Source organism: Phacochoerus africanus, chromosome 9 (assembly GCF_016906955.1).
Source record: "Phacochoerus africanus isolate WHEZ1 chromosome 9, ROS_Pafr_v1, whole genome shotgun sequence".
NCBI classification, from domain to species: domain Eukaryota; kingdom Metazoa; phylum Chordata; class Mammalia; order Artiodactyla; family Suidae; genus Phacochoerus; species Phacochoerus africanus.
Window position 1 is genome coordinate 55,919,361 of NC_062552.1, and position 27,821 is coordinate 55,947,181.

The window sequence follows — 27,821 nt, forward strand, 5'->3', positions numbered from 1 at the left end:
CAGGTTAAATCTGGGACTCTTTGAACATCACATAATGAGACTTTTATCTGAAAGGCCCTCCTTTCCCCTCTTGGCATAACTGGCTCTTTCTCATCCTCCACGTCTCTGGAGATGTCATCTACCTCAGGGACACTCTCTCCCTCACTATGCTGTCTGGAGTTCGCTTCCCTCCTCAGCTACCATCTATCCTGGCCGTTCGTTTCCTTTACGGAAATGGTTTTTCTGCGTCATTTTTCCTCCTGCTCTACTGTAAACTGAGTCAAATGATCATGTCCATCTTGTGTCCCTAATGCCTAGGAAGAAGAACATGTTCCAAAAGTATTTGTTGAGTGAATGTGTATTCCCCGAAACATAGCTCGATACTTAAGTGCTGATTAAATACTTAATAAGTATTTGCAGAATGAATGTGTGGAGACATTTTAGTCTTGACAGGCCAACCTCATATTAAGATCTACCCTGCTGCATGTAAATAAACATGTTATTTGTGATACCTCGAGGCTCCAAAGGATGGGAACCCGACAGTTGAGGGGTTTTTACATTGGGGGTTAAGGTTGTTTGGTTGGGGAAATTGTTACCTGGGCCTGGAGCTTTTTCTTTCCTTGTTTGCAGCTGGCTAATCTCCTACAGAATCAGGCCGTGAAAGGAAGAGCTGCTGGAGCCCTCCTGAGAGCCATCTTCAAAGGTAATAGTAACACCACTTCTGTATCTCTGGGGTCATTGGTATATTTGTTAACTCATGGCCCCCATTGCTGCCTTTCTTACTGTTTGAAGCCCCACTGAGACTTTTCTCTTTGGGGGATTTTACAGAATCAGCTAAGGCAGCAATCAACCACTGATCTTGTGGACTTAAATAATTTTGCTGAAGGGGATTGAAGTGGCTACTTGAGATTGTATTGCTGGTTTTGGAGCCTGTAAAGGATGCATTTCTAAAATCTGCCTTGGTTTACTTGTGCTTTTAAAATTGTGGAGAAGAAAATGGTTTAATACTTAATCTGTGCTTAGCAAGAGCCTAGGGAGCTCTGGATTTTAATGAAATGGAGTATCGTAGATGATTTATATAGGGATTCTTAATTCCCAGTGGGGCATATTTGTTTCCGTATCTTGGACAAGGGCCGGGTCTTACATTGTTGCAGACTGTGATTCACAGTGGCTTTATAAATTGTAGTAGAATAAAACTTTACAAGCAAAAATTAGAAGTGGTTTTAGATTGTTAGTAGATTATTTTAACTTGGTTTATTTTTCTTACCCTTCAAGTAAATTGGGTCTCTGCTTGCAAGGGTTAAAAAAAACATTTTCTTGGAATTCCCGTTGTGGCGCAGCAGAAATGAATCCAGTTAATAACCATGAGGTTGCAGGTTCCATCCCTGGCCTTGCTCAGTGGGTTAAGGATCTGGCGTTGCCGTGGGCTGTGGTGTAGGTCGCAGACACAGCTCGGATCTTGGGTTGTTGTGGCTACTATGGCTGTGGCGTTGGCTGGCAGCTGTACCTCCAGTTTAACCCCTGGGAACCTCCATATGCCATGAGTGCAGCCCTAAAAAAACCCATCTTCCTATTCATGAAAAAAACTTTACGAACTGGTTAAAAATTGGAAACTCGTTGAGTGACTATTTTGTAGAAATATCAGAGAAAGGGAAGTAATGAAATGTTAGAAGCTGTTGCCTGTGTATTACTCAGTAAAGTAATAAGTGAAAGAAATAAGAGTAATTTCTAGTTTAAAAATCCTAGTTTAAAAGTAGCGTGAAGAATTCCCATTAGTTAATGACATTTTTTAAACATTGAGATATAATACACATACTAAAAAATTCACCCCTTTAAAGTGCACAATTTTTGAAATTCAGATATAATTGACATACAATTCACCTACTTAAAATATTTTCTTGGAGTTCCCATCATGGTTTAGGATAACGACTTCAGCTAGTGTCCATGAGAGGATGCAGGTTCGATCCCTGGCCTCGCTCAGTGGGTTAAGGATCCAGCATTGCTGTGAGCTGTGGTGTAGGCCAGCAGCTGCAGCTCTGATTTGGCCCCTAGCCTGGGCCCTAAAAAGACCAAAAAAAAATATTTTTGGGGGGTATTACCTATAAGCAAGATTATGTCATCTGTGAATAGATATAATTTTACTTTTTTTTCTGTTTAGATGCCTTTTATTTCTTTTTCTTACCTAATTACCCTGATTGGAACCTTCAGTACATCATTGAATAGAAACGGTGACAGTGAGCATCCTTGTCTTGTTCCTGATCTTAGGCAGAAATCTTTCAATTATTTATTATTGAGTATGATATTAGCTGCGGGGTTTTCATGGATGCCCTTTATCAGGTTAAGGAAGTCCCTCTATTCCTAGTTTGTTGAGTGTTTTTTAACATGAAAGTGTATTGGAATTTTCAAATGCTTTTTCTGTGTCTGCTGACATGATCCTGTGGTTTTTATCCTTTATTTATTTATGTGATATATTACATTGATTTTCATACATGAACCAATCTTGTAGTCTTGGGTTAAGTCCACTTTGTCATAGGGTATAATTCTTCTTATATGTTGCTGGATTCAGTTGGCTAGTGTTTTGCTGAAGATTTTTGCATCTGTAGTCACAAGGGTATTGGTCCATGGTTTTCTTAGGATGCTCTTTTATGGTTTTGATATAAAGATAATATTGGCTTCATAGAATAAGTTGGAAAGTATTCCCTCCCCTTCCGTTTTTTTTGGGGGGAAAGAGTCTGTTAATTCTTTAAATGTTTGGTGAATTCCCCAGTGAAGCTATCTGGTTCTGGGCCTTCTATGTGGAAAAGTTTTGTTTGCTAATTTAGTCTCTTTATCTATAAATCTGTTGAGATTTGCTGTTATCTTTTTGAGTGAATTTGGATAGTTTGTTTCTTTCTAGGGATTTACCCATTTCATACAAGTTATCTAATTTATTGGTATACAGTTGTTCATTGTATTCCTTTATTCTTTTTATTTCTGTAACATTGGTAGTAATGCTCCTCTTTGGTTCCTGATTTTAGTAATTTGATTCTTTTCCCCTTTTTCAGTCTAAGGATTTTTCAATTTCGTTGATCTTTTCAAAGAAAAATATTTAGTTTCCTTATTTTTCTCTATTCTTGTATTCACTATTTCATTTATGTCTGATTTTACTTTGATATTCTTTTCATTTGCTTTGAATTTAGTTCTTTTTACAATTTCTTACAGTGGGTGATTGGGTTATTGATTTGAGATCTTTTTTAATATAGGCATTTGCATCTATAGATTTTCTTTTAAGCACTGCTGTCACTGTATTGGATAACTTTTGGAATGTGTTGTTTTCATTTATCTCAAGGTATTTTTCTCATTTCCCTGTGTTTTCTTCTTTGACCCACTGGTATTTAAAATTATGTTAATTTCCATATATTTGTGAATTTCCCAGGTGTCCTCTGTTATTGATTTCTAGTTTCATTTTACTGTGGTCACAGAACATAAATGGTATATGATTACAGTCCTTTTAAATTTATTGAGAATTTTTTTATGGCCTAATGTGTGGTTTAATCCTGGAGAATGCACCCTGTGCACTTGAATGTGTCTTCTGGTTTTGTTATGTATAGTGTTCTGTGTAGCTGTGTTAGATCTAATATGTTGTTTGGGTCTATTTCTTTGTTGATCTTTTTTTTTTTTTCTTTTTTCTTTTTCCTTTGCATTGTGGCACCTGCAAGTTCCTGGGCCAGTGATCAAATCCAAGCCACAGCTTTGACCTACACTGCAGAGACAAACTGGATCATTAACCAACTGTACCACATTGGGAGCTCCTTACTTGTTGATCTTCCTTTTTGTTTGTTTGTTTTTTGTTTTGTTTTGCTTTTTAGGGCCACACCCATGGCATATGTAGGTTCCCAGGCCAGGGGTCTAATTGGAGCTACAGCTGCTAGTCTATACCACAGCCACAGCAACTCAGGGTCCAAGCTGCATCTGTGACCTACATCACAACTCACCGAAACGCCAGCTCCTTAACCCACTGAATGAGGCCAGGGATCCAACCCATAACCTCACGGTTCTTAGTTGCATTCATTTCTGCTGTGCCATGACAGGAACTCCCCTTGTTGATCTTCTAATTATTCTATTGATTATTGAAAGTGTGATGTTGAAGTCTTCAATTGTTGAATTTTCTATTCTTTCAGTTTTATCATTTGTTGCTTTGTGTATTTTGGATTGCTTTTATTAGGTGCTTATATGTTTATAATTGTTATGTTTTGATTCATTTATCATTATAAAATGCCCCTTTATTCCCTTTAAGGTCTTTTTTTCCCTGATATTGTATAGCTACATCAGGTTTCTTTGATTACTATTTCCATGGTATGTTTTTTCCCATCCTTTAATTTTCAAACTATTTGTGATTTTGAATCTAAATTGTGTCTCTGGTTGAGGGCATAATTGGATTTTAAGAAATCTGTTTCACCCCCAATCTTTGCCTTTTGATTGGAGTATCTAATCCCTTTACATTTATTGTAATTGCTGATAAGGTAGGATTTACATCTGCTCTTTTGCTGTTTGTTTTCTTTATGTTGTGTCTTTTTGTTCTTCTGTTACTGCCTTATAATGTGTTAAGTAGATATTTTCTAGTGTACTTAATTCTTTTGTCACCTTTTGTACTATATTTTGAGTTATCAGTGCTTGCCTTGGTGATTACAACTGATGTGTTAATTTATAACAATCTAGTTCAGATTAATACCAACTTAGATTTAATAGTTAGAAAACTTTGCTCTACTTCATTCTCCATCTTCCTCCTTTGTGCTATTATTGTCATACAAATTACATCTTTACACATTTGTTCCCATCAACACAAATTTATAATTTTTGCTTTAGGCAGGTGTCTTATTAAAATCAGCTAGGAGAAAAAATAATCACAAATGAAAAGCATAGAAATTCCCTGGTGGCTCAGTGGGTTAAGGACCCAGCATTGTCACTGCTGTGGCTTGGGCTGCTGCTGTGACACAGGTTCAGTTCCTGTCCCAGGAACCTCTGCATGTCATGGGTGTGGCCAAAAATAAGTACGTTTACACTGACTTTTATATTTTCTTTCTTTCTTTTTTTTTAATTTTTTTTTTGTCTTTTGTCTTTTTTTGTTGTTGTTGTTGTTGTTGCTATTTCTTGGGCCGCTCCCTCGGCATATGGAGGTTCCCAGGCTAGGGGTTGGATCGGAGCTGTAGCCACCGGCCTACACCAGAGCCACAGCAACGTGGGATCCGAGCCGCGTCTGCAACCTACACCATAGCTCACGGCAACACCGGATCGTTAACCCACTGAGCAAGGGCAGGGACCGAACCCGCAACCTCATGGTTCCTAGTCGGATTCGTTAACCACTGCGCCACGACGGGAACTCCCTGACTTATATTTTCCTATGTAGTTACCTTTAGTGTTGTTCTCCATTTCATGTGGATTTAAGTTATTGTTTGGTTTCCTTTCATTCCAACCTGAAAGACTCCCTTTAGGGCAGATCTTCTAGCAGCAAATTCTCTTATTTATGTAGAGTTCTTGGTTGACACTCTTTTAGCATGTCAACTATGTTATCCCAGTTCCTCCTGTTCCTCAGTGATGTTTTTAGTGAGAAATCAGCTGTTAATCCTATTGAGTACAGGTGTGTTATTTCCCTCATGTTGCTTTCAAAGTTGTCTTTTTGTCTTAGGCTTTTTTTAAGTGTATAGTTCAGTGGCACTAAACACAACAATTGCCCTGTCTAGAACTTCAGTATTATGTTTGAATAAAGTGGCAGATGTGGGCATCCTTGTATTTTTCCTGGTCTTATGGAAAGGCTTTCAGTCTTTACTCATTGAGTATGCTGTTAACTGTGGGTTTTTCACATGTAGTGTTTTTTTTTTTTTTTTTTAATGATGAGATGTCTTTGATTTTGGTACTTTGCAATGGTATGTTTAAGTGTGAATCTCTTGGGTTTATCCTGCTTGAAGTTCATTGAGCTTCTTGAATGTGTAGATTAGTGTTCTCATTAACGTTGGGAAGTTTTTGGCCATTCCTTCTCCTTTTCTTCTCCTTTCTGTCTTTCCTCTCCTTCTGGGACTTTCATTACATCTATGTTGGTACTCATGATAGTATCCTGAAGGTCTCTGAAGCTCTGTTCGCTTTTTTCCTTTTTCATTTTTCCCCTCAGACTGGATAATATCAATTGTTCTATCTTCAAGTTCTTGGATTCTTCCTTCTACCAGGTCTGATCTCCTATTGAGCACTTATAGTAGATTTTTCATTTAAGTTGTTGTACTTTTCAATTTCAGAATTTTTACTTGGTTCTTTTTTATAATTTCCATCTCTTTATATCTTTATATTAATATTCTCTACTTGGTGAGACACCATTCTTTTTTTTTTCCCCCCTGCTTTTTAGGGCACCACCTGCAGCATATGGAAGTTCCCAGGCTAGGGGTCAAATTGGAGCTACAGCTGCTGGCCTGCACCACAGCCACAGCAACACGGAATCTGAGCTGCATCTGACCTAACCATAGCTCACAGCAACACAGATCCTTAAGACACTGGGCAAGGCCAGGGATTGAACCCACATGCATCCTCATAGATACTAGTTGGATTTGTTTCCATTGTGCTACAGCAGGGACTCCGGTGAGACACCATTCTTATGTTTTCCTTTAGTTCTTTAAACATGGTTTCCTTTTGTTCTTTGAACATATTTTAAATAGCTGATTTCAAATCTTTGTCTAGTAAATGTAATATCTGGGCTCTCAAAGACAGTTTCTGTTGGTTCTTTTTTTTTTTCCTGTGTATAAGCCATACTCTTGTTTACCTTTGTGTCTTATTTTTTGTTTTCATTGAAAACTGGACATTTTAAATACCATTTTGTGGGAATTCTGGAAAGCAGATACAGTTTTCCTCCCCCAGATCTGTTTTTGCTGTTCTGGTATTCCTTTTGTTTTGATGGCTCTTCTGAACTAATTTTGTAAAATACATATTGTTTGTTGTGTAGGGGCAATGTTCTGTGTGTCCACTGAGATTTCTCCTTGGTTAGCTTTGTGGTCAGCTAATGATTTGGCAGAGATATCCTTTAATGCCTGGAACCAGTGAGTTTCCTAGCCTTTGCTGAGGGGCCCTTGCCTGTTAGGGGCACATCTTCAATTCTCAGGCAGGTACTTCATGACTCCTCCTTAGCCTCTCTGCTGTGCAGAGCCTAAAAGTCAGCCAGAGGTGAGAGGTGAGAGAGCATCCTCTCGGGTGTTGCCCAGCCACACACATAGCCTTGTCCTCGTGCACAGCCCTGAGTATTTGCATGGCTTTCTAGATTCCCAAGAATATGATGGATTATTTGAGTTCTTATGCACGTATTCTTCAGGGTTTCCTTAAATTTTTTGGTCGCCTTGTTGCTTACCCAACTGTCATTGCTGTCAAGGTAGCTGAAATAGGAATCAGTTGCAACTCATCCAGACAGAGGTCCCTGGTAAAAGGCTAATTATAGCTAAGTTATGTCACATAAAAACAAGCTTTGCTTGTGAAAATTTCTAGAGGATAGCTAGACAGTTATCTGGGAATTGGGCTTTGGCGGAGCTCCAGTCGTAGTCTGCCAGGCTGATGGCTTTTACCATGAGTGTGAACTGTTGTTTTTAAAGACTACTGGGTTGGTGGGGGGGGGGTAGGAAGTGGAATAGGACATATTAAAACACCACAAAGCTTGTTGTTCTTTCTGAGATTCAGCTGTTTATCTTAAGTAAACTCTTCCTGGACTACTGCAAGTCTTTGGTTAATTTCCAAGTTTGTTTTCACTGTTCTTTTCAGTGTTCTTTTTTTTATGGAGGAGAGCATTTTCTGAGGTCTTTATTACTCCCATCCCTGCTGGCATCACTCGGTGATGATGTTTCAAAATACGTTAAAAAAACCACTTGCTTTGGGTTATTGGATCCCAGAAAAGCTGTAAGATATATTAGGTTTTCCTCCTTCTGCACCTATGAAATTATTTTAAAAATTAATGTCATAGATAGAAGTAGGAAAGGTGGTATTTCAGTTTTCTGTCTAAATTAAATATTTTTTCAAAGCTCCTAAATACTGCTGTTCCAAACACCATAGTTATCAGTAATTTGATAATTCTGTATCTATTCAACTACAAAGCTGCTTGTTTTTCCTACTTGCCCTTCGACCTTGTAAGACTTTTCCCTTTTCTTTTTCTTTGTTTCTGTACCACCTGTTTAAAACAATAGGTTCCCCCTGTTCTGAGGAAGCTGGAGCTCTTAGGAGACTTAAGATATACAGTTGTTGCATCCGGTTATTGGAATCAGGGGATTTGCAGAAAGAAGTCTCATCTGAAATTATAGGAATACTAATGCTGGAGGTGAGATGAAAAACAGAAACTTTTTTGATGTTGGGTGGATTTTGGGGGTGTCTGTAATTTATTGAGGGAGGGAAACTTAAGTGTGCCTAACCTAGCATGGTTCCTATTTATAAATCAGAACTACTGTTATAAAACAAAATAGTTGATGAATGAAACCACCTCAATGTTTACATTATGTTTTGATATCATGGCCATGTATCTCTTTGAAGAGCTGACATATTTGAAAACATCTGGGAAGAGGTGGAGGACTTTTAAAATTAAAAGTTTACACCAGAGCAGAATGATTCCCTGAACCATTTATAGGACCAAGCAAAAGACTATTTCTTGGAAAGAGATATCAAACATTTCAGTTTCTACTTAACATTTTTTTAATCCCATGAACTTGTAGGTTCACAATTTTCCTGGACCATCATTGGTTGAATTAGCCAATGAATTTGTTGGTGCTATCAAAGAAGGCAACCTAACAAATGGAAAATCTTTGGAGCTATTACCCATCATTCTCACTGCGCTTGCTACCGAAAAGGCTTATGGAAAAGGTAATTTTCTTTCAATCTTAGTGGCTTTTTCTCTCTTTACTTAATCAAATTATTTCTCAGTATATTTTGTATTTCTAGGTGAACTAAGTGGGGAAGACTATAAGAAGCAGTTGATTAAGACCCTCTGTTCTGTCAGGTGAGTATTTCTCATTAATATGTAGAGCTTTCTCAGGACTACAAGTAACCAAAAATAGAATTACAACTTGTTTCAGGAATTTATATCATTGAAGCTTTTTTTTTTGCTTTTTTAGGGCCAAACTTACAGCATATGGAAGTTCCCAGACTAGAGGTCGAATCAGAGCTACAGCTGCTGGCCTACACCACAGCTCATGGCAACACCGTATCCTTAAGCCAGTGAGTAAACCCAGGGATCATACCTGCATCCTCATGGATCCTAGTCATGTTCGTTAACCACTGAGCCATGAAGGGAACTCCGTGTGTGTGTGTGTGTGTTTGTGTGTGTTTAGGGCTGCACGACGACATGTGTAGATTCCCAGGCTAAGGGTGGAATCGGAGCTATAGCTGCTGGCCTACACCACAGCTACAGCAACGCAGGATCCAAGCCTTGTCTGTGGCCTACACCGAAGTTCACGGCAACACTGCATCCTTAATCCACTGAGTGAGGCCAGAGATCAAACCTTCGTCCTCAAGGATACTAGTCAGACTTGTTTCTGCTGAGCCATGACAGGAGCTCCCTTGCTGAAGTTTTTATTCCATTTTTTTGTTTACGATGTACCACTATAAAACTGTTTAATCCTTGATGGGTTTTTGTGAGATTTACTGTATTCTCTGTTCTAAGACTGTACATATAATGTCTACTTATTTATCTATGTTAACATAGCAATTTAGTCTTATAGCATTATTTGGAGTCCCAAGGTCCCTAAGACTGGAAAGTCACTATGCTTCTATCTTTTGTGCTTTTTTTGAGGGAGTAGGATGTGTAAGTGATAATTATATCTTTAAAGCAGAAATATGAGAATCTGCAAAGACTAAGGAAAGACTACAACGTACAAGAAATTTCTTGTACATGAACATTTCAACACAGAAATTAATGCTCAACTTAAGCATACAATAATAGAGATAAGTAAGTTGAGGTTTGTCAAATATGTATAGTCAGTGAAAAAAAAAGAATACTAAGTTATATAATACCGTGATCACACTTCAGTATGTTAAAAAGAACTAGAAGGGCATACCCAAGATTATCAAAACCAGAGATAACTGCTTTTGTGGTTCCTTGCATAAGATCTCTTACAGAAATAATTTTAGGCATGTATCAGCACATGTATATTTATCTACTTATTTATTTTTAATTATACGAAAGAGTCCATTCATAACATTGTATATACCTTGCGTTTTTCATTTAACACAACTGTTCATGTCAGCCTGTACCACTTTGCATCATTCTTTTTAATAGTTCCATAATATTCTGTTGTATTATTTGGCTAATTCCAGTTGTTGCATTATTTATTTTTGCCAGTAAATAATACTTGGTTATTTGGGAATTCCTATTGTGGCTCAGTGGGTTTAGGACCCGATGTTGTCCCTGTGAGAATATGGGTTCGATCTTTGGCCTTGATCAGTGTATTAAGGATCCAGCATTGCCATAAGCTCTGGCACAGGTTGCAGATGTGACTCAGGTCCAGTATTGCTGTGGCTGAGGTATAGGCCATAGCTGCAGCTCCAATTCGACCCCTGGCCCGGAACTTCCATATGCTGCAGGTGCAGTTGTGAAAAGAAAAAAAATCTTGGTTATTTGGTTTTTTGCTGTTATAAAAATTATTGCTGGAGTTCCAGTTCCCTGGTGGCCTAGTGGTTAAGGACCCAGCAGGACCCAGCATTGTCACTGCTGTGGCTTGGATACAGTCCCTGGCCTGGGAGCGTCCACGTGCTTTGGGTGTGGTCAAAATAATAAAAAAGGGTTGCAGTGACCATCTTTATGTATCTATCCTTATATATCTAGGTGACCTTTATTTTTTATTTTATTTTTTAATCTTTCTCTTTTCTAGGGCTGCACCCGTGGCAAGTAGAGATTCCCAGGTGAGGGGTCTAATTGGAGCTGTAGCCACTGGCCTACACCACAGCTCACGGCAACGCTGGTCCTTAACCCACTGAGCAAGGCCAGGGATCGAACCTGCAACTTCATGGTTCCTAGTCAGATTTGTTAACCAGTGAGCCATGACAGGAACTCCTAGGTGACCTTTTATAAGCGTGTACATGGGATATATTTCTAATAGTAAGTTGGGTGGGTCTATGGTTATGTGCATTCTTATTTATTTATTTTTATTTTTTATTTTTATTTATTTATTTATTTTGGTCTTTTTGCCTTTTCTAGGGCCACTTCCAGCGGCATATGGAGGTTCCCAGGCTAGGGGTCTAATTGGAGCTGTAGCCGCCGGCCTACGCCAGAGCCACAGCCACGCCAGATCTGAGCCACGTCTGCGACCTACACCACAGCTCATGGCAACGCCGGATCCCCAACCCACTGAGCAAGGCCAGGGATCAAACCCGCAACCTCATGCTTCCTAGTTGGATTCATTAACCACTGCCCCACGACGGGAATTCCGGTTATGTGCGTTTTTAAAGATGATAAGTAGTTGATAAGACTGTCAACTTGTCTTCCCAAAAGGGTCATCGCATTTGTGTACTTCCCCTAAAACAGTATGTAGAATGTTTCCCAAGATATCACCAGCATTGCATATCAACAGACTTTGATTTTGCCAGTCTGACAGGTTAAAAGCTGTTATTTCCTTGTTTTCAGTGTCATTTCTGTAGTCTTGTTTCCCAGTGGTACTTAATCAAACTTAAAATGGCCCTAATTTTTTTCCTCCTTACTAATTTTACAAAATAATATGTAAATAAGTTAAAAATGACAAAGTTTCTTTGTCATTTTCTTTCATCAGATGGGATCTTCAGTATGTAATCCAGCTCACCTCCATGTTCAAGTAAGCATCGTCATTCCGTTTTCTTTTCATATCCTGCTGTGAGAACTTACCTTCTAGAAACTGAAGTGTAGCAAGCTCACTACCACTCTTCCCCGAGTAAGAGTATTGGTACCTCTTTTCTGTTACAGGATTTCCCTCCACTCTTTTTTACTTTAATTTCCCTTTCTTTTTTTCTTAATTTCTTATTTAAAGTGTAACTTTGTGATTTTTTTTTTCCCCCCAAGATAACTTAGGTAAGGTTATTGGTCCCCTTTATTTTATTTATTTTTACCAAAGATAAGCCAACATTTAATGAGGGCAAATAAAGTCACACTTCAGGTGGACACAGGGCTTCCTTACAATGCCCCTTGTCTGTCTCTCTCTTCCCTCTCTCCTGCCCCAGCACTCCTGCTGTCTGTTCCTTTTTTCTTATCTTGCCTTTTAGTTTCTGGTGTCTCACTTTTTGCAACCGATTTGCTCTGTTCTTCTCCTCCATTTTTCTTTTCTGCTTTTCTTTTTTCTTTTCTTTGCTCCTGTCGATTATACTGCAAGAAAATAACAAAATGGGAAATTGCATTGTAATGGGAACTGGAGTTTAGCAGATGAGACCATAGAAAGGTAAGAGGCAACTGCAGAAATAAAATTAGAGTTGCAGTTTTTGAAGAAATAATGATGCCAACAGCATAAAGCGATCTTGTTCAGAGGAAGAATTATCCTAGTTTTCCCTTTTGTTGGGGAATTGTGAGGTGAACCACATTTTCAGCTACTGACATGTGTCTTAATAGATGTTCTCTTTTCCTGGCTCAAGTATTGGTCCCCTTTAGGTAAGGCTATTGGCCTCTAATATTTCCATTAGAGACATATCAAAAGAGGTAGTTATAATATTCTAACATCTCCCAAGTCAGGCTCTCACCTTTGGAGTGTTTGATCCACAGGGATGTCCCCCTGACTGCAGAAGAGATGGAATTTGTGGTGGAAAAAGTGTTGAGCATGTTCTCCAAGTTGAATCTTCAAGAAATACCACCTTTGGTCTATCAGCTTCTGGTGCTCACCTCAAAGGTATAAATAAAAAATTATTTCTTCTCAGTTCTAGTAAAATGACTAGTTGGCACTATTCGGCTTATTCATGTTGTTGGTTTACATACTAGAGCATCGATGCTTTCATTTCATATATAATAATTTGATCTAGTAAAAAGATCATGGTCCTCAGCCAAAGTAAACGTACATTATCTCTTACAGTACCACATTTTGTATGTGTGTATGTGGTCGTAAAATCGATAAAGATGGAGTTCCCGTTGTGGCGCAGTGGTTAATGAATTCGACTAGGAACCATGAGGTTGTTGGTCCCTGGCCTTATTCAGTGGGTTAAGGATCCAGCGTTGCTGTGAGCTGTGGTGTAGGTTGCAGATGCAGCTCAGATCCTGTGTTTCTGTGTCTCTGGTGTAGGCCAGTGGTTACAGCTCGATTCGACCCCTAGCCTGGGAACCTCCATATGCCACGGGAGCGGCCCTAGAAAAAGCAAAAAAAAAAAAAAAAAGCGATACAGATATCAGAAAGTGTGGACTCTAGGCCCCTTAAAGCCTGACGTTAAGATGTATTTCAAACTCAGTTTCAACATGAAAGTATTCTATAAATTCTTAGTGTGATTCTAGGTTATAATTTATTTAAATTCATGCTTGAGGAATTCCCTGCTGGTCTGGTGGTTAGGATTTGGCACTTACACCACTGCAACCCAGGTTCATTCCCTGGTCTGGGAACTGAGATCCCACATCAAGCCACTGCGTGCTGTGGTAAAAAAAGTAAAAAGAAAAAAGAAAAGAAAGAAAAAGAAAAAAATTCATACTTGAAAAATCCTTTAAGCTTAAAAGCACTCTAAGTTCAACTTGTCCTTTATGGGAAGAGCTTACTTATGTACTTTTTTTTAGGGATGCCGAAAGAGGGTTTTGGACGGGATCATAGCTTTTTTCAGCAAGCTGGATAAGCAGCACAGTGAGGAGGAGAGTGGTGATGAGTGAGTAATTCAGAGATGAAATCAGTTTTCCAAATTCTCATTGTTGATCTAAGCCTTCAGCCTCTATCTTCACCTCAGCATGGGTTTCCCTGGTCTTCTTAGCTGCTCAGTAACGAAATTATAAAAGTGTAGTGCAGTCTCTTCAACTCTTTCATTTTAATCTTTCAGGAAAATAGCAATAATTGTTTTGTAAGTTGTGAGCTTAAAAGCTATTTATTAAGTGTCGGGAACTCTTGAGCGTTCCTGTCATGGCGCAGCGGAAACGAATCTGACTAGGAACCATGAGGTTGTGGGTTTGAGCCCTAGCCTTGCTCAGCGGGTTAAGGATCCAGCGTTGCTGTGAGCTGTGGTGTAGGCTGGCAGCTGTAGCTCTGATTAGACCCCTAGCCTGGGAACTTCCATATGTTCCAGGTGCAGCCCTAAAAAGAAAAAAAAAAAAAAGTGTCAGGAACTCTTTGGTCCTGGGACTACGGTGATGAATCACTCAGACAAGGTCCTTGCTGTCATGGAGCTTAAGTTTTAGTGAGAAGAGAAAAGAAAGTAAGCAACAAGAAAAAGATTCCGGTGGAAGATGCTGTGCAGATATTTCAAATGGATGATGTGGTAATGACAGCATAGCTAGTTGAGATTGGGTGGTCAGAGAAGATCTCTCTGAGAATGTGCTGTTTTAACTGAAGCCTGCATGATAAGAGCCACCAATGTAGGTCAGGGAAAACAATATTCTCTGTTGGTGGAACAGTGAGTACAAAGGCAGGACACAGCATAGTGTGACTGAAAAAGAGGATTTTTTTGAAGCAAATATTTCTACAGTGCTTATTCTGTGCCAGGTGCTGTTCTGAGCACTTTAAACCTTACAGCAACCCTATTTTGCCTCTATTTTATGCATGTGGAAGCCAAGGCACAAAGGAATTAAAAGATTACCCAAGGTTATATAGTCATAAATTGGTGAACCTAGGATTTGAATTCAGGCAGTTTGACTGCACAGTTCAGGCTTTTAATCCTATTTCAGTTTACTGCTTCTAATCTAGAATAACTTTTAGTTATTTGGCTTGAACAGTTGATTAGAAGGTAGTCTTGTATACAGAGTTAGGAAAGACTGACGGAAAAGCTGGTTTAGGGGAAAATAAGCTCATTTTTGCCTATGTACGTTTGAGATGTATATTAGTATCCCATGTGGAGGGATGATCAGGCAGTCTAGGGTTTTAGGGAGAGGCCAGGACTGGAGATACAGAGTAGAAGGGACTAAAGCCTTTGGACTGGATAGGGTCACTGAGGGAACACGTGAAGAGAAGGAGATCCAAGACTGAGCTCAGAGGCATTCTGCTGTTTAAAGGGCGGATGAGCCAGCAAAAATAATTAAGAGGCCAGTGACAATGCCCTAGAAACTGAGGCTTTAATTAAGATGGGACTTGATTATTGGTTTTGACAGTATAGAGGTCATTTGTAACCCTTGCAAGAATAAGCAAATGGCGTTGGAAGGGAGGTTAGGGAGGGGGCAGAAGCCTGTTGAACTGGATTGAGCTGGAAAGAGGTAAAGAAGTGGAAATAATGACTATAGACGTTCTTTCAAGAAGTTTTGTAAAAAAGGAGCAGAAAATGAAGCGGTAGATGTCGTACTTTCTGCCTGCCTCCGGTGATCGTGTTAATTCAGCTTATGTTTTTCTGTTTGTTCATATGAGCATATGCACTATGGTCTCTTGCTCAAACCATAGCTCCTACCTTTCCATTGAATCTTTTAGGCTGTTGGATCTTGTTACCGTGCCATCAGGTGAACTTCGTCATGTGGAAGGCACCGTTATTCTACACATTGTGTTTGCCATCAAATTGGACTGTGAACTAGGCAGAGAACTACTGAAACACTTAAAGGTAGCACCAAACTCTTAAAGTTATCCAGGATCTCTTTACAAAACAGGAATGTTTGAGCTCAGACCTCTTTTATGCTTGCTATTGACAGGAAATGACATAGAAATATTGTAAAATGACCTTGGGTCTAGAGGATCTCTTTGAAGATATATGACATCACTACATTCTTAAGCAAGTTCTGTTTTAAAACCATACCTTAAATGTTCTAGTTTAAAAAGAAAAAAAAAAAGATGAAGACTGTTCAGCAGGAAACTCAAAATTTAATCGTAACTCCATCATTATCTTAAGTGAGCTTCAGTCTTGACCTCTGTTTTCCTATTTGTGAATCAGGGAAATTGCCTATATCTAGTAGTATCTTAGGGGGTTTCTTGAAGCCAAGTCATTTGTCATTAAATATTTGTGAATATAAAAAAATAACTTTTTAAGTATTTTGTTACATTTACCTTATCTCACTTTCTCTCAAGTATATATATTTTTTCTGAACCATTGAAGAAATTGACACTTCATTGCTTGAATACTTCCATATATGTCTCCTAAGAAAAAGGATTAATACATTTTAATTGAATTTTTTGAAGCCTCCAGCCCAGTTTTCTTGGGTCTCACGTCTGATTTGTCTGATTGTTTCCTTATGATTAGATTCAATTTAAACCTTGTTGGCAAGAATGGTAAGTGATGTATACTCTATCTTATAGGGATCACCCAATTTTCTCTAACGGGCCAGATACCATCTTAGGCTTTGCAGGCAATGTGGTCTCTGTCACTGCTGCTCTGCTCCACTGTTGAAGCAAGAAAGTAACCAGAGACAGCACGTACATGAATGAGTGTGGCTGTATGCCATCGAAACTAGATGGGCACTGAAATTTGGATTTTATTTAATTTTCATGTGTTACAAGAATATTATTCTTACTTTGATTTTTTTCCCCCCTCAGCAATTAAAAATGTGAAAACCAGTCTTAGCTCCTGGGCTGTACAAGAATAGGTGATGGGCTAGATTTGACCCAGCGTCTGTAGGTTGCCAACCGCTATTCTATTAGGTTACATTAGAAGGCTTATAGTATTAGGCAGTCTTAGCCAAATCATTTGGTTAAGACAGTGACCATCAGTTTTCTTTATTGCAGAGATATACATTTCCCTTTGTAATTAGGAAGTAATCCATGGGATCATTCATAATTTGGGATCATGGGAAAATCCTTTTCCTCAGCAACTTTTCACAGAGTAGATTTTGTTTTCTCATCTACTGATGATTCTTGGCCTAAATCAGTAATTATACTGGGAGTTGCAAGATGGTAGGATTAAAATTGGAGGGTTTTAATTCTGTCATTCCTTCTACGTTATTAGCTAGTTTTCTGCTGTGAAGAGAGCCTCCCCTCTATTTTTTTTGGATATTGTCATGCAACAATGAACCTTTTAAAATTCATGGTACTCGTATGAGTACTCAAAGGGACCCATATTTGGACAGCTGGGCCCTTCAGGTTGGCCTATGTGTCCTTCTGACATGACCCCATTAGTTTTTGAGCACTTTGGTGGCATAAGCTCTCCAAGACCCACCTGTGCTTTTCTTGCCCCATCCTGGTATCTCCAAAAAGCCTTGGGTCCCTTTTGTAGGAAAGGATGTTTTAAAGCCCATGATGTTGGAGCTAGTCTTTTAAGCTCCTTTATCTTGTCTTTATCTGTTCACTCTTTTTTATTTAACTTTATAGTCACTATTATTGGTCTTTTCAAAGAACCAGCTTTGTATTTGTTTATCTACCATTTTATTTTTGTTTGTTGGTTTTCTATTTTATTCATCTTTGATTTTAGATTTATTCTTTTTTTTTCTTTTGTTTCTTGGCTATCATTTCTTTTATGGCTCAAAGACCTTTTTTTTTTTTTTTTTTTTAACTTTGTTTTTGGTGTTATATACCTAAGAAATCTTTAATCCAAAGTCTTGATGATTTTGGGCTATATCTCTTTTTAAAAGTTTTATAGTTTTAGCTCTTAGGTTTCTGATCCATTTAAGGACCTGTTTAAGTAAGCTGTGTTTATACTTTTAAGATGTAAGTAATGATTCCTTTTTGGTTTATCTGTTCTAGGCAGGACAGCAAGGAGATTTCAGTAGTAATATATGTCCTTTCAGCATTGCCCTCTTGCTCTCTGTGACAAGGGTACAGAGGTTTGAGGAACAGGTATTTATGAAACTATGGTTTCTTCTGTAGTTGATAAAGGGTACAAGAGCCTCTTTTTTTAATCCTTTTCTAAACTATTCCTCTCCCATCCTACCAGCAGCAAATTCCCCTATAAGACATGTAGGCCTGCACTATTTTCTGGGGGCTGCTTAAAAACATCTTCAGATACTTGGTTTATACCTCCATTCCCTGTTGTGTGGTAAGCCAGGTGGTGAGATAGATGGGAATAAGAGTGGAAGCATCACACAGTCCATGTAGCAAAAATGGGAAGTGTCGCTGGGTGTTCACAGCAGTTTTATTATGTTGCTGCTTTTTAAGACATTGTCCCTAACGGGGTTGAAATTAATGGGACTAGGTGATTTGCAAGAAAGAAAATGTAAAGTCCTTTACCCTTTTTCTCACATGTGTTTCCTAGGTTGTGGGTAATATTAGTGCTGATTTTTAGCTTTTTTTCTCTCAAGGCCTGTCTTCAACTCTTTTAAGTTCCCACTGAAAGTCATAATTTTTTAATCATATTTGTTTAGTGAGACCGTTGTCATAGGGATGTGAGTGTATGGCAGCAAGTAGGAATAGTTACAGGGTTAAGGGTCTATATAGAGTACAGGCTATCATTTTTTGCTTCATTTTCCTATTTTTTGCATTATGTTAGGTGTTTGACCTTTTAAAGTCTTCGGTTATAAAAAACTTCAAGGATCTTCAGCTTCTCCAAGGCTCAAAATTTCTTCAGAATCTGGTTCCTCATAGATGTTGTGTTTCAACTATAATATTGGAAGTGGTAAAGAATAGGTAAGTTCATGACCCATGCCCCTAGTAGGTTCATAATGTATTTAATGTCAGAAAATGTGATATGGTACCATACTTACAGCCCATCAGAAAACTGATGACTACACCTGTTGCCTCACATATTAAGGTTTAAATCTCTTAAAATTGGTCAACCAAGCTTTCCTGTATCAGAAGATCCTTGAATCCCAAGGTCTGATTTCTTGGCCACCTTCGTAGTAAGAATATAAAACTGAAGCATGTACCTTTGCTCCTTTCACAATACTTTAACTCTTTATGACCTGAGTCTTCATTGGCTCTTTAGGTGAGTGGAAAACAAACTGTTATTTACTTTGGACTGATGGAATTGAATTAGCAGTTTAATGTTTGCTGTTGTATTTCAGAATATACATTCACTGTTCTAACAGTCTTTACTGTGCCATGCTTTGTCTGTGGTTCGTCTGCATGGTTTGCTACGTTCAGCTCCGTTGATAAACTTTGTGTATACCTGCAAGTAGTTGGAGGTGCAAAATATTAATATACTAGGGGAAAAAAATCACCTGTGAACCAATACAACTCCCAGGTTATACTTACTCCTCTGTTTACCAACTGTGTTTGCACTCTTCCTTGTTAGGTAGACATTTGTAGCAAACCCACTGTAACTGTGTCTTCCCTCCAAGATGGGAACCTTAGCACACAGCATACACTTTTTCTCCACTTCCTTCCTGTTAAGATTATTATTAACAAACACTGCTTTAGACTGTGCAATTTTACTGTTTTCTATGCTTATATCTATCTTTTGAATCTCATACTTTCCACTTAGAAATATACCTTATATATGTGATTTTTGCAGTAATTCTTTCTGATAGGGTTTATAGATAGTAAACTTTGCATATCTGAAAATGTCTTTGTTTTTTGTTCTTCCACTTGAACAATAATAGTTGGAGCATGTATAAGATTCTATGTTGGAGTTCCTGTTGTGGCGCAGTGGAAACGAATCTGACTGGTATCCCTGAGGCTGCGGGTTCAATCCCTGGCCTTGCTCAGTAGATCGGGGATCTGGCGTTGCTGTGAGCTGTGGTGTAGGCTGGCAGCTGTATCTCCAATTCAACCCCTATCCTGGGACCCTCCATATGCTGCCCATGCAGCCCTAAAAAGCAAAAAATAAAAAGATTCTATGTTTGTAATCAGTTTTCATTGTCTTTTTGCATCTAGAATTGCTGATGAAAAGTCTGATGATTATCTGATTCTTGTATTATTTTAGATAATCTGTTATTTTCTTCATGGGAAAGTTAAGACTTTGTTTTTTATCCTTGACATTCTGAAATTTAGCACAATTTATGTAAGTAATTTTTTAGTTTATTTCTGCTTTTTGTATTTATGTCATTTTATGTCAAGGTCTACAAAAATCTCTTAACTTTTCTCAGTAATTATTTCTTCAGCTCTGACCCTTTTATTCTTATGTCCATCTGTAGTTTTTCACTCTAACTGTTGAATTTTTTTTACTTATAAAATTGTTTTTTGTTTCAGTTTTCTTATAGCAGTTTATTTTTTGTTTCATGCTACAGTATTTTTTCTTAATTCTTTGACTTTATTTTCAAAATCTTCTGTTTGTTTCATTAATCTTTTCCCTTAGGGATTAGTTCTCTTTAACTTTGGTGCTTTTATGGTGGAATTATTTTCTTGTATTTGGTATTTATTGGTTATCTCCTAATTGGTTTGTGGTGTTCCCATTAGTTTGTCGCTGAGTGCCGTATCTATTTAGCATATTCTACCTCTGTCGTTTGAGGATAGCAGTAGGATATACAAAGGGCACGGGGTGTGGGGCCTTCCTAATCCTCCAGCACGTTGTCATCTTCTCAGAGTGCCATTCTGCCTCTCAGGCCCAAGCTCCTCTGTGCACAGGGAAGCCTCATGGTTGAGCCTTCTTGGTATAAACTGCAGGTACATGGGAGTCTTGGAGAAAAAGAGAAGGCTGCTGTGTACCAGACTGTTCATGCTGAGGTGTCCCAATCGTCACCACAAAAATTTCCCCAGGGTTCCTTGGAATTCACAATATATCTGCCCTTGGTATCTGCTTTTATAGGCAGTCCTTCATTTTGCACTGTGTTCTGGGGCTTCCTCTTTCATTCTTATATTCCTTGCACTTTTTAAGGATTCTTCCTAATTTCTAGTCAGTCAAAAACACCTTATTTTTCCACATTATCATGTATATATACACATATAAACACACACACACAGGCGTGTGTATCTTTTCTGTCATTTGTAGGTATTTGGGGTGGGAAGTATGGCACATGTGCTCAGTCTGTTAAATCTTGACCTCAGATCTCCAGAGTGTGACTATTAAAATCTCTCAAAATGTCATGAGAATCTATTTACAACAATCTCCTTCGTTCTTTATAGTGTTGCATTTTAATTTGTTGTTACTTATAGGTAGATATAATGATATAAAGGTTATTATGAACATACCATTTCTACTGTAGTGGGTAACATTAAGTGGTATAAAATCACCGAGTCTACTGCTTTACAAAAGGTTATTTCTAGTTTTAGCTCATGCTTTTGAAACCCACTCATTCATCAGTTTATACTCTAAAAATGAATATATAAATATTCCTATTATAAATATTTACTCTATGCCAGCTTTGTGCTAGGCCACAGAGGTAAAAATATGACTACAACGTGCCCTCCACCACAGAGAATCTTAGTCTAGAGAGGGAAGCAAACTTAAAGCATATATATAATATGAGTGTTGTTCGTGTCAGGAGGGGAATAGATGAAGCAGCAGTTCTAGTCTGAAACTCTCTAATGTTCAGCACATTGAAATATTCCAGTTTCTTTGAATGTTTTTTGCTATTGTATAGTTTCTGGATTTCCTCAGGGTTCTCTCAGTGAGATTCCTTGCCTACCATTCCTATGACTGTACATCTAGGAATTCAGGATTTTGCCAGATAAGGCTACATGAAGAGAAGAACTTCATATGGAGTGTTGGTTATCCAAGTCAGGTCTATAATGGGAAGGTATCTTACTAAGTTTTTCTTCTTAATTAAACTTTGTTTTCTTGCAGTGTTCATAGTTGGGATCATGTTACTCAGGGCCTGGTGGAACTCGGCTTCATTTTAATGGACTCCTATGGCCCAAAGAAGATTCTTGATGGAAAAGCTATTGACACCAGCTCAGGTCTTTCTAGAGTGCCTAACCAGCATGCCTGTAAGCTGGGAGCCAGTATCCTGTTGGAAACTTTCAAGGTGAGACTCTAGTTTGGCAACCATTTCCTAATTTTGTTAAATTACAAATAGGGCATTAACCTGAGAGTTTAGGAGACAGGGCAGTTTAAGAATGTAGTAGTCTCCCAGAACAGAGATTGGGGTAGTAATTGAAATGTTATACACCCAGTTTAATGGAATGCTTATTTTCTCACTATAACAATTTTCCATTTACTCTAATTTCTGTTCTTTGGGACTATTTCTTAGAAGTTTAAATATAAGTTAGCTTCCTCATGGCTTTCTCTTCTTCCTCTAAGCAGTGAAATTATTTCTGGGTTTAATTCCCTTATATAAAAAATAATCTTTAATTTTTTGTCTTTTTAGGGCTGTACCCGCGGCATATGGAGGTTCCCAGGCTAGGGGTCTAATCGTAACTGTAGCTGCTGGCCTATTCTGCAGCCACAGCAACTCCAGATCCAAGCTGCATCTGTGACCTATACCGCAGCTCACGGCAGTCCTGGATCCTTAACCCACTGAGCGAGACCAAGGATCAAACCCTTAACCTCATGATTCCTGGTCAGATTCGTTTCCACTGCACCATGAGGGGAACTCCCAAAAAATAATCTGTTAGATCACAGTAGAACATCAAGCTTGAAGAATCATGCTATGGATTCATTGTTTTTGAAGAATCCAAAATGGGAATTTATAATGTTTTAATTCATTACCATATTACAACTGTCATCTCAATCTTAATTTCTGAAATAGCTTTAAAAAATCATTTCAAGTGAAAAAAAAAGATCATATCTGAAGCTAAACAAATTTGCTTTACTAGTGATTTCTCTATTCACATTCAGTTGTTCAGTGTATCTGTACACCGAAAGTGTCTGCTGAAAATTTGGAGGCCAATTTAAATGTAAATCTAGTGGATTTTTTTTTTTTTGGTGGGGGGGGCCCACATATGGCATATGGAAGATCCCAGGCTAGGGGTTGAATTGGAGCTGCAGCTGCCTGCCTTCACCATAGCTACAGCAATGCAGGATCCAAGCCATATCTGTGACCTATGCCACAGCTCACAGCAATGCTGGATCCTTAACCCACTAAGCGGGCCAAGGATCAAACCCTTATGGATATTAGTTTTGTTACCACTGAGCCACAACAAGAACTAATGTTTTGATCCAGAAATGTGAAGTGAACGCCATGTCCTTAAGTGTTGTAAGTATGTTAGATACATATGCCTCTTCTTAACAGTAATCTAATTAGAAGCATTCTTAGAATAAGAGATTTTAATAGATTTTGTTTCTAAATTAGTCTTTTTTAAAACTAAGAAGATTCCACTTGATTTCACACAGATGTTGGCTTTGTCAGGGTATCTGTAGAACATATAGTTTACTAATAATCTAATTATTAATCTGAGGTCTGGAAGAAATTAGTCTGTACCTCAGAGTAATCATGTTCAGGTAAGAAATGTAGCTAAAATTCAAGTAAAAATTCAGGTCTTTTAGGCAACTCCTCTGCTTCTAGAAACTGAAGAAGCGGTTGGTGAATATAGATTTTTAGGAATTTTCATAGGCTTTTACATTTTAAATTAAATTTGTGCTTACTATCAAATATGGATGTTGGCGTGTAATGGGTACCTAAGTAGAATTATTTCTGTTTGATGCTGGGCCTTATATGTAGTTTCATGTGGTCCTCTTTTAGGCTCATAAAAGTTTGCCCTGCTAATGAATTGTCTGAGCACTGAATGAGGGTAGAATTGAGTGATGTTTTCCAGATGATTCACACTATTATTTGTCTTTGAAATAAGTTTTCACAGTTTTACCCATATTCAAACTGTTCTTCATGCTGCCTAACACGCATTGATAAAGTTGTAAGCTGAAACTCACCAAGGAATATTTTATTGGTTCTTCTGTTCTTTTTAGATCCATGAGATGATCAGACAAGAAATTCTAGAGCAAGTCCTGAACAGGGTTATTACCAGAGCATCGTCCCCGATCAGTCGCTTCTTAGGTATTGAATTTGGAAAAGGTGGATCAGCTTGTCAGGAGAATGTTCATTTAAATGTCAGAATGCTTTCGGTCCTAGGAAAAAAATTAATACATAATATTAAAAGTAATTTTATAAAAGATGCTTTATAAAGTCTCTGATTATGATGCCAGTGAAACATAAATGCATTTATATTGTCTGGTTATCAGGAAGGAATGAAGCGTAAAGAGTGAAACTTCTCTCGCATCAACATTCCCTCTTTTTTGTTTTCATACCTCTCAAGTGAGTGCTGTCCTCCTGCCACCCACTAATGGACCTCCCATTCTCTTGACCCTTGATATTTTGACTTCAGTACTGGTTTCTTTGGTGACCGCTGAATTCTTTGCTCTTTTAACACGTATCTCCTAACGCCTCAATCCACTGGTCTTAACTTGATCATCAGCATTCTTAGGTTCTCTGTCATTCTACACTGTTTGCAACTCCCCTGACGCTTTCTTAGGTAGATTCTCTGATAACTGTAATAGTTTACATCTTATGCTTGTGACCAGTTTTTCTTTTTCCTTTTCTCTCTTCTACCCTTAAATATCAGGGTTCTTCAAAGCTCTGTAGCTGACATTTTATTCTACTTTTTTCTTTCTTTACAGCTTAATGGACATATAATTGAAGTACAGTTATGTCCACATATTTAAAGTACGAAAGTTTGGTGGCTTTCACATGTATGCACCTGTGAAACGGGAACCGTCCCCACAGTCAAAATGAATGTTTTCCTGATGCCTCTTTAGTTTGCTCTCCATCTTCTCTCCCTCCTCACCTCATCTCTAGTGTGGTTTGCTTTCTGTCAGTATGAATTAAATGCCATCTTAAAAATTTTATATAAATGGAATCCTACTGTATGCACTCCCTTTTTGGTTGTGGTGTTCTGGGTTCTTTCACTTGGCATAATTCTTTTGAGATTTTTCAGTGAGCATCACATGTATCAGCAGTTGACTTCTTTTTATTGTTACTAAAACTTCCTAATAATGAATATAACCACAATTTATTTGTCCACTCACCTGTGAATAGGTCTTTAGATTGTTTCTAGTTTGGGGCTATCATGAATAAAGCTGCTGTAAACATGGATGTGTAAGTCTTTCCGAAGACATATGCTTTCATTTCTATATAGAAACACAGTGTCATAGAATGGGTACCCCATATGGTAGGTGTATGTTTAATAGTTTAAGAAACTGCTAGACTAGTTTCCAAAGTGGTTGTACCACTTTATATTCCTATCAGCAGTGTTTGTAGTTGACAAACTCTTTTTTTAGGGGGGCAGGGGGCATGGATATGACAGTTGATTTATTTCTTAGTAATGGCGTCACTGAGGGGAAGAAGAAAAGTGAGTATGGGGGAAATCAGATCCCTTTGTGGGAAGAGGCTCAAGCTGCCCAGATCCCTTGTCTCTCCACACTTTGGGCAAGTAAAAGGGAAGAAGCAGGGGGTGATTGTTCAAGCTGAGTTGGCAAACGTACTGGTGGGTTATAGCCTGGGCCTGTGGAGAGAGGCCTCTGAGTGAATGCAAGTGATATACAAATGACAACTATCATTTGAATATCATCTTTTTTAAATGTCCGCTCAAATCTTTTGTCCGTTTTTAAAAATTGAGTTGTTTGCCTTTTCATTATTGAGTTGTATGGCTTATTTATATATTCTAAATACAGGTTCTTTGTCAGATAAATGTTTTGTAAATGTTTTCTCCCAATCCGTGGGTTTTTTTTTTTAACTCAATAAGTTTTATTATATTTATAGTTGTACAATGACCATCACAACTCAATTTTATAGCATTTCCATCCCGAACCCCCAGCCTATCCCTCCCCCCACCCCAACCTGTCTCTTTTGGTAACCATAACTTTTTCAAAGTCAATGAGTCATTTTCTCTTCTGCAAAGAAGTTCGTTGTATCCTTTTTTAGACTCCACATATAAATGATAGCATATGATGTTTGTGCCTCTTAACTTGACTTAGCACGATAATTTCTAGCTCCATCCATATTGCTACAAACGTCATTATTTCATTCCTTTTTATGGCCGAGTAATATTCCATTGAGTATATATGTATGACATATTCTTACTCCACTCCTCGGTCAACTGACATTTAGGTTGCTTCCACATCTTGGTCAACTGACATTTAGGTTGCTTCCACATCTTGGCTATTGTATACAGTGCTGCAATGAACACTGGGGTACGTGTACATTTTTGAGTCATGGTTTTCTCTGGATCGATGCCCAGGAGTGGGAGTGGTGGATCAAATGGTAATTCCATTTTTAGTTTTTTGAAGAATCTCCATACTGGTTTCCATAGTGGTTGCACCAATTTACATTCCCTCCAACAGTGTAAGAGGATTTTTTTCCAGCACTTTTTGTGTATAGATTTTTTGATGATGGCCATTCTGGCTGGTGTAAGGTGGTACCTCACAGTAGTTATGATTTGCATTTCTCTAATAATTAGTGATGTTGAACATTTTTTCATGTGTTTTTTGGCCGTCTGTATGTCTTCTTTAGAGAACTGTTTAGATCTGCCCATTTTCTGATGGGGTTGTTTGTATTTTTTGGTATTGAGCTACAGAAGGTGTTTATAAATTTTGGAGATTAATCCCTTGTCATTCACTTCATTTGCAAATATTTTCTTCCATTCTGTGGATTGTCTTTTCGTTTTGTTTTGGGTTTCCTTTGCTGTGCAGAAACTTTTAAGTTTAATTAGATCCCATTTGTATTTATTGTCATTACTCTAGGAGTAATGCTGTGGATCTGAGAGGATAATTGCTGTGGTTTATGTCAGTGTTCAGCCTGTGTTTTCCTCTAAGAGTTTTATAGTGTCTGGTCTTATATCTAGGTCTTTAATCCATTTTGAGTTTATTTTTGTGTCTGGTGTTAGGAATGTTCTCATTTCATTCTTTTACATGTAGCTGTCCAGTTTTCCCAGCATCACTTATTTAAGGGGCTGTCTCTTCTCCATCGTATTTTCTTGCCTCCTTTGTCATAGATTAGTTGACTGTAGGTATGTGGGTTTAATCCTGGGCTCTCTATCCTGTTCCACTGATCTACGTTTCTCTCTTTGTGCCAGTGCCATACTGTTTTGATGACCAGCTTTGTAGTGTAGTCTAAAGTCAGGGAACCTGATTCCTCCAGCTCCATTTTTCTTTCTCCAGATGGCTTTGGCTATACTGGGTCTTCTGTGCTTACAAACAAACTTTAAAATATTTTCTTCTGGTTCTGGAGTTCCCATCGTGGCACAGTGGTTAACGAATCCGACTAGGAACCATGATGAGGTTGTGGGTTTGATCCCTGCCCTTGCTCAGTGGGTTAAGGATCTGGCATTGCCGTGAGCTGTGGTGTAGGTTGCAGATGCGGCTCGGATCCTGTGTTGCTGTGGCTCTGGCGTAGGCCGGTGACTACAGCTCTGATTCGACCCCTGACCTGGGAACCTTCATATGCCGCAAGAGCAGCCCAAGAAATGTCAAAAAGACAAAAAAAAATTTTTTTCTTCTGGTTCTGGACCCAACAATGTTCTTGGTAATTTGATAGGGATTGCATTGAATCTGTAGATTGCCTTGGGTGGTATAGTCATTTTGACAATGTTGATTCTTCCAACCCAAGAGCATGGTTATGTCTTTCCATCTGTTTGTGGCATCTTTGATTTTGTTCATCAGCGTCTTACAGTTTTCAGAGTACAGGTCTTTTGTCTCTTTAGGTAGGTGTATTCCTAGGTGTTTTATTCTTTTTGATGTGATGGTAAATGGGATCGTTTCCCTAATTTCTCTTTCTGATCTTTTGTTGTTAGTATCTAGAAATGCAGTGCCTTTCTGTGTATTAATTTTGTATCCTGCAACTTTACCAAATTCGTTGATGAGCTCTAACAGTTTTCTGGTAGCATCTTTAGGATTTTCTAGGTATAGATCATGTCATCTGCAGACAGTGATAGTTTTACTTCTTTCTTTCCAATTTGGATTCTTTTTATTTCTTTTTCTTCTCTGATTGCTGTGACTAGGACTTCCAAAACTATATTGAATAGTAGTGAAAGTGGACATCCTTGTCTTATCCCTGATCTCGG

General features: G+C 38.3%; 1 protein-coding gene across 1 annotated transcript in view; it reads left to right on the forward strand.

The window, feature by feature from the left end:
* Positions 1-27,821, forward strand: part of FANCI (FA complementation group I) — a 79,447-nt gene that overhangs the window by 7,239 nt on the left and 44,387 nt on the right. Inside the window, exons 3-14 of the mRNA XM_047797166.1 lie at positions 610-682; positions 8,166-8,296; positions 8,685-8,832; positions 8,911-8,968; positions 11,733-11,774; positions 12,689-12,812; positions 13,679-13,764; positions 15,504-15,630; positions 17,700-17,792; positions 18,442-18,578; positions 21,616-21,796; positions 23,674-23,761. Of these exons, the coding sequence (XP_047653122.1) occupies positions 610-682; positions 8,166-8,296; positions 8,685-8,832; positions 8,911-8,968; positions 11,733-11,774; positions 12,689-12,812; positions 13,679-13,764; positions 15,504-15,630; positions 17,700-17,792; positions 18,442-18,578; positions 21,616-21,796; positions 23,674-23,761 (1,288 nt within the window). The remainder of the gene's footprint in view (positions 1-609; positions 683-8,165; positions 8,297-8,684; positions 8,833-8,910; positions 8,969-11,732; positions 11,775-12,688; positions 12,813-13,678; positions 13,765-15,503; positions 15,631-17,699; positions 17,793-18,441; positions 18,579-21,615; positions 21,797-23,673; positions 23,762-27,821) is intronic.